Genomic DNA, 18,277 nt, shown 5'->3' with positions numbered 1-18,277 from the left:
GAGGATCATAAAATGGAAAAAGCTAAGAACCAGATCAATTAAAATGAATGTGGATGCAACTTTGTTTAACAATTATATGGCAGTGGTAGCTAGAAATGATCAGGGTAAGATTCTAAACATGTTTAGGGCATGTTTGGATTAAGGGGAGAGTAGAGGAGAGTAGAGTAAAGTTAACTGAAAATAGGCTAATTTTGGACCAATTCTACTCTACTCTCTCTCCCTCCTCCTTAATTCAAACGGACCATTAGACAAAAAGGGTACAAATTGAGGAGACTTTGTTGCTACAGCCATATTCAATGCTTTATTTATGTTAATGCGCATTTTAAAGATTGTGGCTACAATTTTAGTTTTTTTTTTAAAAAAAAAAAAAAAAAACCAGATTTGCATCATTGGGAATTTTAGCATCTTTTTTTTTTTTTTTCTTTATTCTTGTACATGCCTGCATTCACACTTAAGTTGTGCTTATTTTTTGTGATTGTAATAAAGTCTTGTTTTTCTTGTTCTTGTTCTTGTTATTATTGTTGGATTTGTTGTTGTATTTCTTATACTATCTCTTATTTCCTTTTGAAGAGTACAAAATTTGGCATGATGGATCCATTCAAGTAGACCTGACGGTACTAGGTTAGTTGGCTGTCGAAGATAAGTCAACAAAGGGACATCAAATGGATGGGACATGTGACAGATGGACTCCTCCCCATAATAAACGGATAGTCCCCCAATATGGACGGATTCAAGTCACATGAATACAAGGTAGACGGATCAAGCAACTCGCTTCTTCCGACCGTACCTAAGGTGTCTCGTCCCTGAGGAGGCAGACTATGTCATGAGAGAAGTCCACGAAGGAGTCTGCGGAAACCTCTTTGGATCACGGTCGTTGGTGCATAAATTAATCCGGGCGGGATACCACTGGCCAACCATGCAAAGGGATGCCAATGCATACGTCAAAGCTTGTGACAAGTGTCAAAGATTTGACAACCTCATAAGGCAACCAAAAAAGGAGCTCACCCCGATGACGGCCTTGTGGCCATTCGCTTAATAGGGATTGGATACCATGGGCTCCTTCATAACAGCAGTTAGATAGTTGAAGTTCCTAATAGTCGACATTGACTACTTCACCAAATGGGTAGAAGCGAAAGCCCTGGCCACCATCACGGAGAAGAATGTGCGTAACTTCGTATGGAAGAACATTATTTGCAGGTATGGTATACCTAGAGTGCTTGTCTCGGACAACAGGAAGCAGTTCGACAATGACGCGTTCAAAGACTTTTGCTCGCAGTTAAGGACCAAGAACCATCACTCATCCCCTGCCCACCCTCAAGTCAATGGACAAGTTGAGGTCACGAATCGATCCTTACTCAAAGTCATCAAGACTCGACTCAAGGGGGCAAAGGGTATATGGCTAGACGAACTACCAAGTGTTTTATGGGCATACATGATGACAACAAGAACGCCTATAGGGGAGACACCGTTTTGACTAGCATACGGAAGTGAGGCGATCATCCCGACTGAAGTAGGACTTACAAGCTACAAGGTAGGGAACCATGATGAAGGCAAGAACGACGAAGCCATGTGCCTGCAGCTTGATCTCGTGGACGAAGTCAGAATAACGGCTGAGCTAAGGTAAGCACAATACCAGAACCTCATGGCTAAGTACTACAATTCCAAAGTCAGACACAGGGACTTCCAGGTTGGAGATCTTGTCTTGAGGAAGGTAACAAGCGCCACAAAGGACGCCTCCCAGGGAAAGTTAGGACCTAACTAGGAAGGGCTGTACAGAATTGCATCATGGCATAGGAAGGGAACATACTACTTGGAGACATTGGATGGGCAAAAGTTGCATCACCCGTGGAACATGAAGCACCTAAAGAAGTACTACCAGTAGATAGTGACAAGAAAAAAACACTCTTCAGTTCCAGTTTACTTCCTTTTAAGTTAATTTTTATTATTTAACAGTATTTTTAAGCCTGAACAGCAGTTACTTATTTTTTCTTTTTCTTTTTTACGAACAATTTATGCCCATATTTTATCACATAAGAAGAGGAGTTATTCAAAAATGTCATGTGTATGTTATCTACATCCCTACAGTTCAGTCCGTAAAAGGACGAATTCATCCTAAAAGGGAGATTTGAAAAAATGAGTCCATCAAGTCGACAGACTCAACCACGCGTGGAAATAAAAACAAAAGTCTGTTAGAGGACGGAATCATCCTAAAAGGGTGATTTGAAAAAATGATAGTCCATCAAGTGGACGGACTCAACCACGCATTGAAATAAAAACGCAAGTCTGTAAGAGGACGGATTCATTCTAAAAGGGTGATTTGAAAATTTATGAAGTCCATAAAGTGGACAAGTTCAACCACGCGTTGAAATAAAATCACGTCTATAAGAGGACGGGTTCATCCATGGGCGTTGAATTACAATCACAAGTCCACAAAGTAGACGGACTCATCTTGAAAAAGATTATATTTAACAGGTCCATAAAGTGGATGGAATCATGCCAAAAATAATAGCTCAAATTTACAAGTCCACTTAGCGAACAGATATATCTTTTAACCAATCCATAAAGTGGACGGGATCACCCTAATGAGATGACATAAACCCGTCAAGCTCACAAAGTGAACAGATTCAGATACATTTGCTTAAACCTACAAGGCAGACGGATCCATCCTAGCCACTGAGTTATATTCATATAACCATAAACTGAATGGATCCATCTACAAGAATAAAGGCCAAAGTAGACGGACATTTTAAAACAAATGATCAATATACTACGAAAGCCCATAAAAGGAGATGTTTGGACACAAAAAGCAACGGATAAATTAAACATAAATAATGTTCTTAAAAACTTTACATTTTAGCTAAAGTAAAAAACTACTGCTAGAACCACGGGGGGGGGGGGGGGGGGGAAAGGGTTTCTTCATCCTTCTCTTCCACAATTTACACATCTTCAGGTTGACGGGTACCACCCTCGACGGATTGGATTTGGCCTTCAATAGGAGCAGACTCTCCGTCACCACGAGGATCATCAGCAAGGGCATCGTCAGCAAATAGTTCATCAATGCTCTCGGAGTGGACAGGCTGAGCTGGGGTCTAGGCCAAGGCATCAATAGAAACATGTGACAAGTCCAGGTCTGGAAAAGAAGCTTTGACTTGATGGAGGCAGTCATCAAAGCCATCAGCGAAAGAGCCTCCGAGCTTTGCCAAGAGGGCGTCAGAATCATGGTACTCTCGTATCGCGTCTTCCTTCGCCTGATGGAGCCGATCCTTAGCATCACTGATCTCTTTCTCCTTATCCTCAAGGACCTGCCTTAGCATATTTGTCTGCTTCTCCAGCTCACCTCTAACTTACTCTGAGCAAGCAAGCTTCTTCTCTTGAATCTTCTTCCAAGCCTTTAGCTTAGCATGCTCATCCTCCGTTGACCTCGCCTTTGCCCTAACACAGTCTAGTGTTGTCTCGTGGTTTAGGCAACGGCTCATCAACCCTTTCATCATTAGCATCGCCTGAAAACAAAAGAGGGGTTAGTAGCCAAGCAAGTTGAAGGAAAAGAGAAAGAGAAAGGAGACGGATATGATTACTTGTGCAATGCTAAAAAGACCTATCTCCCCCATAGCTTCGGTTGCGTGGTTGCTTAAGTCCTCATAATCGTTAATTTTGATGATGGAAGAAAGCTTCTCCAACGCATACTGGGAATCCTCAAGGAGGAGGACGGGTGGTTTTTCAATGACGGGGACATGACCCATCATGAGTCCCTTGCCCCTCCCTTGGCTGAGTTGAGTTTCCGTCTTCTTAGGTTCAGCCTTTAACCTGATGATTGGATCGGGTGTCACCTTGGGCATTTTCAGAAGACGACTAGTCTTCTCTGACGGTTTCCTCTTGGACGACGGGTTGACTGGGACCCGTCCCTTCTCTTTTTTTTTTTTGTTACTTGTTGCTTGATGTAAGCCCTTCTCTTGCTGTCTTCCATTTTTGCACAAAAGTAGACGGATATAATGAGTTAGATAATTTAAAAGTAAAGAAAGAAACCAATGTATTGGGCTATGAACTTACGTTAGCGAACTTGACAGTCGTAGCGGCGGGCAGCTGCTATGGGTTTTGGTCCGTCACAATACCAGTAGAGAGTATCTAAGTTGACTAGTTTAGCCCACGTCCTCTCTGACAGCGTGGTTTCGTTGAAATTTTTTTCCAAAAAACTCCACTGCTCAAGTGTGACTTGAGGATAGTCCCAAGCTGCAATGGGAGACAGTTAAAGTAACAAGTAAAGCTAACACAATTAAAAACCTAAATACAGACGGATGCATACCAGACGAGGGCATTATACCCCATGTTTTGTCGACGAGCATGCACTCTTGGTCACCAGGGTGACACATCCATTCGTCACCTTCCATAAAAAAAAAAAAAATAGCAACTCTTCCAGTTCCTGTTAGAGTCGGGGGTGTCACACACGAGCCTCAGTAACGGGCTCCTGGGCACAAAACTATACATGCCTTTGGACTTAATGATCTCAGTCGGACGGTAACAATGAAAAAACTCTTCCATCGTCAACCTACGTGCCCCGTCGGACATGGCCCCGTACAAGACCTCCGCACTAAGGAAAACCATCCAAGCATTTGGGGCAATTTGGGTGACGACCAACCCTAAGTATTGAAGGAGGTGACGGTGGAGAGCGCTCAGTGGGAATCTGAGCCTTACTTTCTGCATTTACTCATAGACTCCGACACCTTCGACACCCTCGTAATAATACTTCTCTAATTTGTAAGGTAGATGGAGGGGTATATGGACAGGTATTTGGTACTTCTCTCTAAGTGTGTTGAAGTGTGCTTGTTTGATGGTAGAAATGAAGTCGTTGACCATCCACAAGGGAAGTATTATAAACTCTCTAAGTCCATCAGGATTTATGACGAATTGGGTTGGGGATTTAGCACCATCTAGCCCATCAGTAGAATCACCCTCTGACCTATTCGTGTCCAAATCCTCATCTCTTGTGGAAGGTGAGGTGGCTGATGGATTCCTATCGTCATTTGAGGTGTAGAGGTCGTTTCGACTTGACGGGAACACCTCATCGTAGCCTGCCCCCTTGCAGACACACGATTGTTCACTCGACACACTAGACATTTGTCACCTACACATGACAGGTAAACCCTAAGACACTGACGGATCTACATAGACGACGGGTGTGCAAAAATCTAAAAAATAGCAAGGGAATTCAACAGAAAAGTGAAAAATACTTATCAGTTGAAGATGAGCAACATGAGAAGTATAGATGACGGGCGCACCAAGTAGACGGTATGCTGGTTTATCAAAGGAGACGGTAGTGCTCTAATCTTGAATTCACTGCGGAAAGTAAAGAATGAGAGGTAAAGAAACAGATTTATATAGAGGGAACGACACGAAAGATGAAGGGACGCTTCGTTCCAAGAGATTAACCACTGAAGAAACACCACGTGCGCCTACAACATTTATGACCCTAGGCTAGCCTGTCAATCGGTGCGCGCTTCTTAGGTGACGAGTCAAACCATCACTCCACGGGTCCGTCCAAAGGAGGTGACGGACCCTTGGAGTGAGGGGGCAACTGAAGAGTACAAAATTTGGCATGACGGATCCGTTCAAGTAGACCCGACAGTACTAGGTTAGTTGGCTGTCGGAGATAAGGCAACAGAGGGACATTGGATGGATGGGACATGTGACAGATGGACTCCTTCCTATAATAAACGGATAGTCCCCCGATATGGACGGATTCAAGTCACATGAATACAAGGTAGACGGATACCAAAGCCACATGGCACCAACATGGTTTTGAGTAGGCTCCAAGGAATCCTAAATGGAAATAACTTGCGTCCCACGGTTAACCTTAATCAGTAGAATTTCAACATGAAAAGGATCCCATAATATACACACATTTTTGATGATTTTCCTCGTAAAAAAACACCTTCCTATGCAAGAAACAGATGTCAATTTTACACTATTATAAAAACATAAAGCCCTCAGAAAACATGGTACACATAATTCACCCCAGCTCTGGTACTTTAGAGTTGTGAAAAAATTCTCTAACTTAACCGTCAGAGGATTTCTGGCCGGTACCATACCGGTACTCTCCTAAGATCTTCTTGTTTTGTGTTGTGCAAGTGTTGTCTTGAGCACGTAAGGATTGTGTAACTAACTGACGATTTTCGGCATCATCACCTTTAAAACCATTTTTGAATTTATCATTCTCATCAACATAATTCACCTTAGAGCTAATCGAGGAAAACAGTTTCTTTTTGTCTGCTTTAATCTAGTCATTTTCACCACAATAGATCTTAGTTCTGAAAGTCTTGGCAGAGTTTTTTTTTGCTAATTAAACTGAAAGTTTTGGCAGAGTTGATATTAAACATATGAAATATTCAATTTAGTAAGCAAGAACATCAATTTGTCCCTCCAACGTGTGAAATTCGTCCTATCACATATGTCCAATTTCACAGTCTCTTGCTTCATGACTTTGAAAGTCGCCATATTAGATTCTGATCCTATTGTGATTATCATCTTAAACTTGTTGAGATAAACCATGAGGCATGTCTGGAACATTATCATTAAGACGATATTTAAATTGCCCTCACTTGAAAGAGTTTGCTTTTGACTTCATCATTTCACCTCCAGAAAATAACAAAGTCACCAATTGCAGACAATAATTCTGAAGTTTGCTTTTAAAATAATTTCTCACAAAATTATGAATTTGACTAAAAATGATGAAAGAAAATGAAAATGAAAATGAAAATTCAATTTATTTTAGTTTATAGACACTGAAGAGTTTAAGTTAATAGTCTGTTTGGATATCGCTTATTGCTGAAAATTGAAAACTTATTGCTGAAAACACTGTAACAAAATAATTTTTAAATGTGTGAATAGTATTGTGGGACCCAAATTTACCTAGAAGTCTGCATTTTGCTGAGTTTGGTGGTCCATGAACAGTGCCATGGGACCCCAAAAAAACTCAAAAGCTTAAATATAATTTCAGTGCTAGACAAAGCACACTAAGACATTATGAATTTTCACTTAAATTTGAATATTTAAAAAAAAAAAAAATTCATAGTTGTCATTTCTACGTCAAAAAGTAATTTATACCAATTATAATCTAGTGAATCTCATTTTATTCCAATAAAAAAGAAATCACCCTCCAATCTTGATCACTTGCGCACGTGACATGCCTAGTGCATCCCATAAGTTTCACGTGACTAAGTGCATGTTCTAAAGTCACATGTGTATTGATCTTATCATTTTACAAGGATCCTTATCTTGTTAAATCCTTCTTTTAAACATACACATTCGAGCTTCAGATGGCAGCAGTAAAGCATAGAGTTCCCTGCACTGTATTTCTTGTATTTGTCGCTGCCTTTATGCAGTGAAAGAAAGCTGGCAATTGTAAGCAAGTCAAGGATGCTTGTGACAATCTCTACATGTCCATTTATGGGTAAAGAAATAATACAATAAGAGCTTTTACTTTCAGAAACATGGTATTGGGTTTTGAACAAGATTCATCATGTCCTTTATATACAAAATTTGGCTACTGAGCCGCGGATATGTTAAGATGAAGTAGAAGGGCTTGAGAAGAATGGTTTGAGCCTTGAGGCTATTTCCACAAACTTGAAAACCACGACTTGATTCAGTTGTTTTTTGGGTTGTGTATAAAACAACTTGTGCGCAACAAGTTTAACCTTTTCCACAAATGCCCATCATTTAGGACAAGTTAAAGATAGCATTGGTAATTAAAAGGAGGGTACTTGAAGGCCTTACATTTATTGTAAGTCTATATATAAAATGTGAGGGAGTGTTTGGTGGGAGCTCTAGTGAACAAGTAGCCAAGTAGGAGATATAGGTATTACTATTGCTCATTTGGAATTTCAATTAGAACTGCCACATTGTAGGTGGGGATGACGGGACGTTGTAATTTGGGCGAGGCTGCCGGCTTGTGATATCTAGTATTGAATGTAAAAATAGAACGAGGGATAACCAATCCAATGCTAACATTAATAATTAATGCAAAACAAAAAGAGTCTGAATATAACCATTACTAGTACTAGATTAAAGTTTTAAACTACAAGATATAAAATTATCACATAATACCATGGTTAAAAACTCAAAAGAACAAGCAAAGCATGCAGCACACAGTAGTTAAGCGGCATCCTGCATAGGAGAAGGAATGAGAGTTGGCCACCATGGGAGCACAGATGTGAGGACTTTAAACTCCTTGTCAACAATACTGGGGACTGGAACATCATATATCACTTGTAGCGTTTTTTCCCGCATGTTGCATAATACAACGAACTTTGTTTTAATCAATAAATACAAAATATCTCCATCATTTGGATGAAAAGCTAACACTGCCTCAACATGAAATCCCTCGCCTAAATATTGTGCAAGGCAAGTAGATTTTTTGAGAGTAATTTGGTCGAAATACACTTCGTGTTCCAAGCACCATGTGCCTCCTTTTTTTCCTTCTTTAACAAAATCTTTGAGCTCCCAAATGCGAAAAAAGGAATGCTCATTCGATGGCATCTCACATATCCTTAAGGACCCGCGACACACTCCAAGGCATTTAATTGGGTGTTCCATTTGTATGGGCAGCTCAAAGAAACGAAAATTATATGGATCACACCCAACAAGTTGTTTATTATGAGCAGTCTTCCCATACCAGAAAAGCAAACCATTATAAGCAACACCAGCTAAGGCAAACAAATTCCAGTCAAATACTTGTGGACACACCTCCAATGACTTGTTCCATTCACCACTGTCTGATGAAAACATATCTACCTTGATTTCCATTTTGTCATTGTTAATTGGAAGAATGCGCACCACCCTATAGCTGAGCTGCTTACTGTCATTGTCATAGAAGCAAATGAAGCCAACCAAAGGCCTTCCCCATTGAGGGACAGGAGGGAGAGCGAGCCATTGCATAGTAATTGGATTTATCACATAGTAAATGCTCATCGGATGAGACACGCCATCATCACCAACATCCACATTGTTCGCGCAACATAAGAGCATTTCATTACATGAAGCTTGGACACTAAAATCAATACTCTCATTGTGTTGACCTACTAGTTCTTGTATCATATTCTTAGAAGCAAGAGATTTGAAACATTTGAATTCAATTTCATTGGAACTTACAAAGAAGAGACGTGCCTTGCGTAAGTAGTGGTAAATGAAGGAAAAGGGACGATTCACTTCAACTTTTTCACAGTGGCTAACAAAGCGGTTAACAAAATGAGAAGTAGAGATTAGAGAGTACCAACGCTTTTTAACTGACTTGCATTGAAACGCGGATTTCAGAGGCAGCCGATGAAGGATTTCCACCTGTAGCCCATCTGGAAGATCATCCATAGTTGTGGCCATTTGCATTGGTATTGCTCTGCCAAAAAATAAAGTGCAAATTTATTAAATAAACATTAAAAAAAAAAAAAGCATAGCAAATAAACTCTGCAAGCCCTGTTTGGAACATAAAAGTTTTCTGCCAATTGTGTTTCTTTAGCATGAAGTTCAGGAATGAAACAACTGCCAAAAAGAGTAGAGTTCACTCTATTTTTGAAATTCTAGTGACAAAATCCAAACTTTTTAAAAAATTTAAAGGACCCATATTAAATTTACCCAAAATTTTTGGACCAAATGTATAATTTACTCAAACAATTATGAAACTAAAATTGTCGTAGTGGGTTCTACTAGACTTCTAGTTAACTCATAAAATATTTTGTTAATCTTAAAAGAGTCTCTTGACATAGTGATAAAGTCCTTTAATTTTCTAACAGAGAGCCTTGTGGTTCAAATTATTATTTATCAAAGGCGTTTGATATCTATTGATTTAAAAATCCAAACCCAAAAGCATGAGAAGCAAATCAAATCACATAACTCAGCAAACAGAGAAACAAATATATTGGAAAGATAAATGAAGGGCACAAAACACAAACGTAAAACCCTTCCTGAGCAATGCCTAATAAAAAACTATAGATTGAAAGAAGATGATGTGATTGTTGGAGAGAGAGAGAATTGTTACCTTTGGGTCCTTGGGAAGAGTAAAGAGTTTAGAGGCGGGTCTGAGATAGAGGAAGTACGGTTTTGGTTTTGGTACATTCAAAGAAAAGTTGCTTCCCATCAAAAAAAAAAAAAAAATGTTGCTTGATTTATATACAAAGTAAAGAAGAAAAGAAGAGCGTGATTTCTGGCTTTCCTTTCAGAGAAAAGGGGGGCTGAAACTGAAATCAGTTCGGGGGAAATAATGACACAAAGCGCTGGGTCCGTTTTGTTTGGCGTTAAGCTTTTGCCATTTTTTTTTTTTTTTTTTTAGAGTTTCAACCTATGAATTTAGTTTTATCACTTATTCAACCATAAGAAAACTTACCCTATAAAATTTGATGTTAAGCAAATTTTGCAAACATTATAAAGATGTGACCAAAATTTAAACATATTAGATATGTGACAACTTTTAGAACTCAAGTCTCCATTTGAAGTACTCGAGTCTCATACTATATATATATATAAATTCATCCCATGATTTTCTCCATGTTTGGAACTCGAGTCTAGAATTGAGTTTCAAAAACTGTCACATAACAAAAATGTTTCAAAATCGGACACATAACTAATATGTTTGGCAAATTAGTCTAACAGGCAAAAAAAGGTCGGGAAATCAATAATGCCACCACCATGTACTTTTTGTCACTATCATATGAACCTACCATTTTTTCACTAATTACAGTCTGTCACATAAAACAGTTGTGACAAAATGTGTGATACTAGCATTATTGGGTGAGTAGAATATAAGAAGTTTTGCATTTTTTTTTCATCCTTGGTTTTTCTAGAAGTGGGCTACTTTAAAGTTGTATTTGTTTCGTGAAAAAATAAGGAAGAGAAAAATAATTTTGGAAAATCTTGATTTTATGTCCTTTTTTTTTTTTTTTTTTTTCTAAGGATCTTCTTTTTGGCTATGGAAAATATATTTCGACAAAGTAAGAAACTAAAGTAAAATATTTTTGTAAATTTAATATAAAAAAATACATATACACTAGTTTTTGCTTCTTCTTTTTGCTTATTTAATAAATTTGCTCTTTATTGTTTGGCTCCAAACATGTTTCTAGCCCCACGCTTCAACTTTCAATAAAAAGGTGATATGTGTTCCTATCATTTGTAATTCCCATGACTCGTGATTGGTTGGATTATATATGGTTAAGTGAGTCATATTTGTTGCACATAACAAGAACACATGTCATCTTTCTATTGGGAGTTGAAGCCTAAGAAAACTTTGTCTTGTTCCCTTTACCTTACTTTACCCCTACTTCATTGACTAATGGAAGCGATGCTTTAAATTCCATTTCTAGTGCTTAATTCGCAATCCGGTGCACTTACCCAATTGTTCTGTTTTAGTCTAAATTTCAAGCTATTCTGGTGTTTCGGACGAATTTTGGATTGTTTTAAACATTTAAGCCCAAATGTGTCATTTGACTCATTTTATTCCCATATCAATTTTGTGTTGGTTAATTAGATATAATGAAATATGAAGTTATAAAAATATTATATATATATGTGTGTGTGTGTGTGTGCGCGTGCGTATATATATCCAGTGCATAATTTCAAAATGCTGCACCAGAACACACCGATACCGGAATATTTTGTTCTAGTTGTCAATCCAAAATGGTTTCTGAAATGTAACTCAAAACCTTGATTGGAAGAGACTTCTCTTTGTAAGTTCTAATGACCCAAATTCAAATCTTTCAAATCTCTTGCTTCTAAGAATATGATTCAAGAACCAGTAGATAAGTAGATCAACACAATATGGGTATTGATTTCAATGTTCAAGTTTTATGTAATGAAATGCTACTCAAACAATGTGGGTGATGGTGATGATGGTGTTGTCGTTTTTTCTAAACTCGATGACGATCTCCTTCTTGGCCTAGAACTAGAGCATCTTCATAACGAGTCACATAAATGGTGTGATCTTACTATTATCAACATGGCTTCCAGCGAGGTGATTGAGCTCCATGGCCTTGTCAACTTGTGTTTATGTCATTAGACAAAAGCATTGCTCACTCCAATATTTGTTCTAGTAGATCTTTTACCTCGAGATATTTTCCACCAAGTTCTGTGGGTTTGTCCCCCTTATGCTTTTCGTCGTTGGAAGGAGGAGGGTTCTAGATTTGACTTGCATTGGAATCTTGGATTGAATTGAAGTTGGCAACAATGCTGACTTAATGGGTCACCTTTTATGGTGACGGTGTCATGGCGGAGAGTAGAGGAAGTTTGAGGCAAAGAAGAGGATAATGCAATGAGAAATAAATTGGGTTTGACATTGCTTTTTTCCTTTTAACCATTATATCAACTAGCCGATATTCCATGCAATGCACAGAGCATTTTGATAAATTTTGTAAGAAATCACTACAAAAAGTTGGGGCTATCCCAGCGTTTTAAATTGCCAGGATGGCCCCAAAAAGCGTCTGTATAGGCCAAAAACACCTATTCCAGCACTTTTTATCGTTGTGTAGTGAGTCTGGCAATAGTTCCGCCTGACCTACATTGGCACTTTTCCAAACTGCCAATATAGGTCCTAGTGGTTTTGAGGCCCTATTTCGATTTTTTTTTTTTTGGGTGTGTCAGACATTCTTCATCGGTAGTTTCAAGATCTATATTGGCGCTTTTTCAAAATGAAAACCGCTGGTATAGGTGTATCTATAACAACGGTTTTAAAACCGCCCCTACAAGGTATTTACGGAAATAGAAAAACAACCTATACCAGCGGTTTTAAACCACTGTAATAGGTATTGCCTATGCCTACGCTTTTCAAAGCACTGGTATAGATCATTTAAGGATATAGAAATAAGCTCTATATCAACGCTTTTAAAATGCCGTAATAGGCCCTTCCTATACTAGCAATTCCAAAAACGCCATTATAGGTTATTTATGGAAATAGAATTACATCCTATTACAACGCTTTTGAAAGTGTTGGCACATGGTGATCAATGAAACTATTGAAATACCCTATTCAAGCGGTTAAAAAGTATTGCTATAGGGCTTCTTTTTTTTTTTTTTTTTTTCAGGCACCTGTAATACATATTTTCCAAGCACCTGTAATACAACATGTAATGAAATCAAAATACAATACCACTTTAAACCAACAAATCAAATATATTTAATAATACCATATCAATAAAATATATACAAATTAATACATTCCAAATGTCTAGAATGTCAGGCACAAAATAATACATCCCATATGTGTAGAATGTTACGAACAAAATAATACATTCCAACTATGTAGAATGTTATACACAAAAGAATACATTCCAATTGTCTGGAATGTTATAATAAAGTTTCCAACTATGAAATATATCAAAGCTTGAAACTTTATTATAAATATCAAAATGTAACACTAGCTACTCCAAAATAAGGCCCACATCCTATGTCTTCATCGCCTAATGTCTGTCATCAGATGATAAGCATTGATCACAGGGAGAATGGACATCCACTACTGAATCATTATCACCATCCTACGAATTAATAAACATACAATGAATTAGTATATTTAACAACAACGTTAGTAGGTGAATGACACAATATCACTAGTCTAACACACATTTCATAAATACATGAATAACGTGGCAAATTCAGTTGGACACATCAAACTTTGCCAAGAATCAAACTCACATCAAAGGAAAACTAATAATAGTATTCATGATCCATTGATTTCATGAATACTATTATTGTTAGTAGTTAGTCTATGAAGTTTTCTAATAAAACTAAATTCAAACTAAATACATTGGGGAAAAAATTCTCTAATTCATGCAACTAACAAATATCACCAAATCACGTTCACATTGTCATGTACAAAACTGGTGGTTTCTAGGTGTCTTTCTTGTATGATTTGTGCTTTCTATATAGATTCTATAGTGTTATTTTCTACATTTTTTATGCCACTAAAGTCTCTATCTCCACTATATCAACATCTAAAATTTTTATGTCAGTGAAAGTAGCTTTTCTTTAGTTTCGGAATAGATATGAGAGATAAAATTAAGGCCCGTTAATATTTTAATTGAAGAAAAAGTTTGATTTTCTAAGATTGTAATTATAATAGGGTGAAAATTGAAAGAATGATATCTTAATCAATTAGCTATAAAAACTGTAAGAATTTCATGATACAACAACAGAAACAATAATGCTATAGTGACGCAATAATATCACAATTTAACCTTCAAATTTTAATTGAACTAGAAGCAGTCAAAACATCAAATATACTACAAACCCTTACCAAGTATATGCATCATACAAAAAACCAAATATCTAATTGGCACATAATATGAAAAAACCAACCTAAACACATTACAATGCTACATGAATAAAAACGAATACATAAAATCTAAACAAAATATTAAAGACAAACATAATATTTTGAAAGTTAACATATCTCTCAGAAAGGGAACCAAAGATATTGTTAGAGAAATTATGGAAGTTTAATTTTTAAGTCCAAAAGAAATTGGGATTTATATTCGACAAATGTGGAGACAAATAATCATATTACCCAATTCATTGAATCTAACTCATGCAATTATGCATTGAAGTTAATCTTACGCAGAAAATTGAAAATTTTTCTTAATTCCTACCTTTCCCATGACTTTTTAAATCCATCCGTATGTATCCAATGTATACAAATTTTATTAATACATTGAAATAAATGCATATAACATTACTTAATAGTTTGACATAAATGCTAAATTTCGATGAGGTGGAAGCCCAAATGAAAATAATGTCATACAATGCGCCACTTGGCAGGAACTTATGCACTCTCACATGAGGTCTTTGCTGAATTAGCACCTCCCCATGCACAAAGTGCTTGGGGGTCTAGGAGGGAAAAGATTTGAGATGCAGGGTTAGTAGCATGTTGTAATTATCTCTCAAAAAAAATATTGATATTGATTGATTGATTGATGATTGATTATTTGCTATGCGTTGTCCATATAAATAAAAATGGGAGAGAATGAGAGGGTTTTATAAATTGGAGGGGAGTCGGACCTTCATATCTCACCAAGTCCTTTGGTAGGCGCTACTCAACAATTACATTACAAAATAGCACACAAACAACATGAAAATGAAACCGTTTTAAGCATAAATAAATCAAAGCCAATTCCAAGGTAGATCACCAAGATTTGTCATGTAATTAGTAATTAAGATAAATTGGGCTTTTGGTCCTTTGAAATTTGGTGTAAGTTCAATTTTGATTTTAAAATTTTCAAATAGATACTCGAAGTTTCCAAAAATAGAACAATTTAGTATTGGCATATATATATATATATATATATATATATTATATTTATTTATGTTTTGTTTACATAAGTAACGGATATTGAGATACCCATTTTTTGGGGACCAAATAGAACATTTCCCAAAAGATCGAATCAATCAATCAATTCATCAAAAAAAATAAAATATTCATAAAAAAAAAAAAAAGATCAAACAAATCCCACATTTAATGGACTAAAAATGAACCATCTGCATATTTAAAGGCCTAAAATTGAACTAACCATAAATTTTAGAAATGAATTTAGTCTCTTTTTGAAAGTTTAGGGACCAAATTCAAACTTTAAATTTAAAGGACCAATATTATATTTACCTAAATGTTTTGAACCAAATGAATTATTTACTCTAACAATTATCAAACTAGAATTTTCATGGTAAATTCTAGTTAACTTAACATACAAACTATCTTGTCAATCTTGAGTCTCTTGACCTAGTGATAAAGGTCACACAACAATGATTATTTATCAAATCCTTTAAATTTCTTACTAAACTTTATAGTTCAATTAGTTGGCATTTTTTAATATTTCCAATAAAGATATTTAGGATTCAAAACAACCCTCTCCATTGTAACTTGTAACTAATTTGCCTAGATTTTTTGAACCAAATGTATAATTTACTCTTAACAATTATCAAACTATAATTGTCATAACTCATAATAGGTTTTAGTTAACTTAACTTATAAAATATCTTGTCAATCTTGAGTCTCTTGACCTAGTGATAAAGGTCAAACAACAAATATTATTTATGAATTCCAATTCTTACTAAAAACCTTTTGTTTGTTTCAGCATTAATGTTTTCTGAAAAATTGTTCATTTTCCAAAAGGCATTTTCTAGAAAACCATCTCATTTTCTAGTGTTTGATAACGACCTTGAAAATGAGCTTGAGAATGTTTTCTGGTGTTTGGTATGCAATTTTTTTAAAAAAATTTCTTATATAAGTTAAAACATTTGTATTATGTAAACCAACTAATGTAATCATTATAAATAAAAAACTAAGAATGGATTTGGTTTTCATACTAAAATTTTGACAATAGATACAATCAAAATTAATTAGTTGTCAAATTTTAATGATCTCTGATACCGTTTAGAATCAGTAAGGTGGATGCTCTGACTTTGGTGGGCTACTAAACGGTGGAAGGCCTACAAAAGCAAACACGCTGTCAAAAAGGGGACCGGAGAAGACCGGCCAAACCCCCTCCGATGGCAAAGTTAGTCTCTCACAGGAATGAAGTTCCAACTTTTTGGGAGTCAAGTCTCAGAATGTTCTTACCTTCATATGGTTCAGATCGGTCCTTTATATAGAGACCCTGGGGACGGTTATTTGTCCAATAACCTCCCCAAGATTTGTGGAAGCCAATGAGTTCGGAGATAACTTCCTCAACGGCTACTAAAGTTGTAACCACTAATGGAAGTTAACTCATTCGGGGGATTCATGGCGATAGTTACGAGTTTAGTAACCGCTACAAAGAGTCGAAAGTTTCCTAAGTGTTGCGCATTCGTCTGTCCAGTGTATGACAATTTGGTCATCCCTGGACGTATGATAATCATCCATGGACAGCCTTCATGGACGAGTTTATGGTCCATGGGAGACTTCATTGTTCAAGAGCAATATTATCGTCCATGAACATCTTTTCTTCTTCTGGAGTGATTCTTGGTCTTGCTTGCTCTATTGGATGTGGACGATCCCTTTGGACGAACTGGAGTTGGGACTAATTTTCCACTTCCCTATCAATCTCTACTATTCATCTTGCTTATATATATATATATAGACAGTAACGTACGTACGTATGTACTTACACATACATATACATATAAATTTGACAGGGGAATACATTTTTAATAAGTATAAATAATAATAACTTTTAATTGTCTACTCTTTTTGTCGGTATACTAATTATCTACTATGGTTAACCACAAGTCTTCAATATTACTTTAAATTATGTATTGACATAATGTATCTGCATAATATATCATCACTGCATAAAGTATTTGCCAACAAAAAAAGTACCTGTCAACAAATGCAATTCTTCTAAACAATTATCATTTATTATATAACAATATTATTAGTCCACGGTAAAAATTGTCTCATGTAAAAGCAATTTAGAGTAATATTGGTACTATGTTTAAAATTTTCATATTTTACTTTATCCATTATTTCTTCTTCTTCTTCTTTTATTATTTATTTATTTATTTTTTGCACTTTATGTACCAAAAATGGTAATTTTTTCCTAAAATCCACCAAACTAAAAATTTCTTAGAGAAAAAAGAAAATTAAGCTTGAAATTCAAAACAAAGAATTGAGATTTTGGTAGAGATGAATGAAATAATTACCACTGCAAATTTGTTTTCCTTTACAAGTTGGAGCTATTGACCAATCAGTGAAGGAAAAAAAAAAATCTAATCAGAGAATTGTGTTACAGAAAAAAAAAGAGAAACATGGAGAAAAGAGAAAAGAGAGACAGTTAGAGAGAGAGATCTATGGGAAGAGGATAGACCAGAGTTCTTGACAGTGAGAGCGTAAGGATGGAAAAAGTAAAGGGAAGAAAAAAAAAGTGAGAAAGCTTACCACGAGAGAGAGAAGACGTCAAAAAATTATGCTTCCCACAGTATAGACGAAAATAATATTTATAGGAGATGCAACGCATGAGATAGATTGTTTTCCAAAAATTTTTTTTGGAAAACAATATATAGAAAATAGGCCTTATTTTTATTAGGGTTTTCCATTGACCAAAAATAATTTTCCATTGACTAATTTTTTTTGTGCTACAAAATATTAGAAAATGTGAAAAACTATCTTTACAGAAATTTGGTTGACCTTTCCTAACTATTTCTAACAAGGACATTTATGGTTCAAATTTTATATATATATATATATATATATATTTATTTTAAATCTTTCTCATTCATTAAAAAAAAAAAAAATCTTCCTCGGAACCAGATATTTATCTTTTCCTTATTCAAGGTTCACCCG

General features: G+C 36.0%; 1 protein-coding gene across 1 annotated transcript; it reads right to left on the bottom strand.

Annotated features, from left to right (window-relative positions):
- Nucleotides 1-7,980: 7,980 nt before the first annotated feature.
- LOC126713987 (putative F-box protein At3g23970) lies at nt 7,981-10,255 on the bottom strand. Its single transcript, XM_050413964.1, has 2 exons — nt 10,022-10,255; nt 7,981-9,382 (listed from the first exon to the last, which is right to left on the bottom strand). Exons 1-2 carry the CDS (start codon nt 10,096-10,098, stop codon nt 8,146-8,148), a joined length of 1,314 nt encoding a protein of 437 aa, XP_050269921.1. The 5' UTR covers nt 10,099-10,255; the 3' UTR covers nt 7,981-8,145.
- Between the last annotated feature and the right edge of the window lie 8,022 nt (nt 10,256-18,277).

The sequence above is a fragment of the Quercus robur genome, chromosome 2, assembly GCF_932294415.1.
Source record: "Quercus robur chromosome 2, dhQueRobu3.1, whole genome shotgun sequence".
Taxonomy (NCBI): domain Eukaryota; kingdom Viridiplantae; phylum Streptophyta; class Magnoliopsida; order Fagales; family Fagaceae; genus Quercus; species Quercus robur.
The sequence above is the reverse complement of the archived record's forward strand: the minus strand, read 5'-3'. Positions and strand labels throughout refer to the sequence as shown.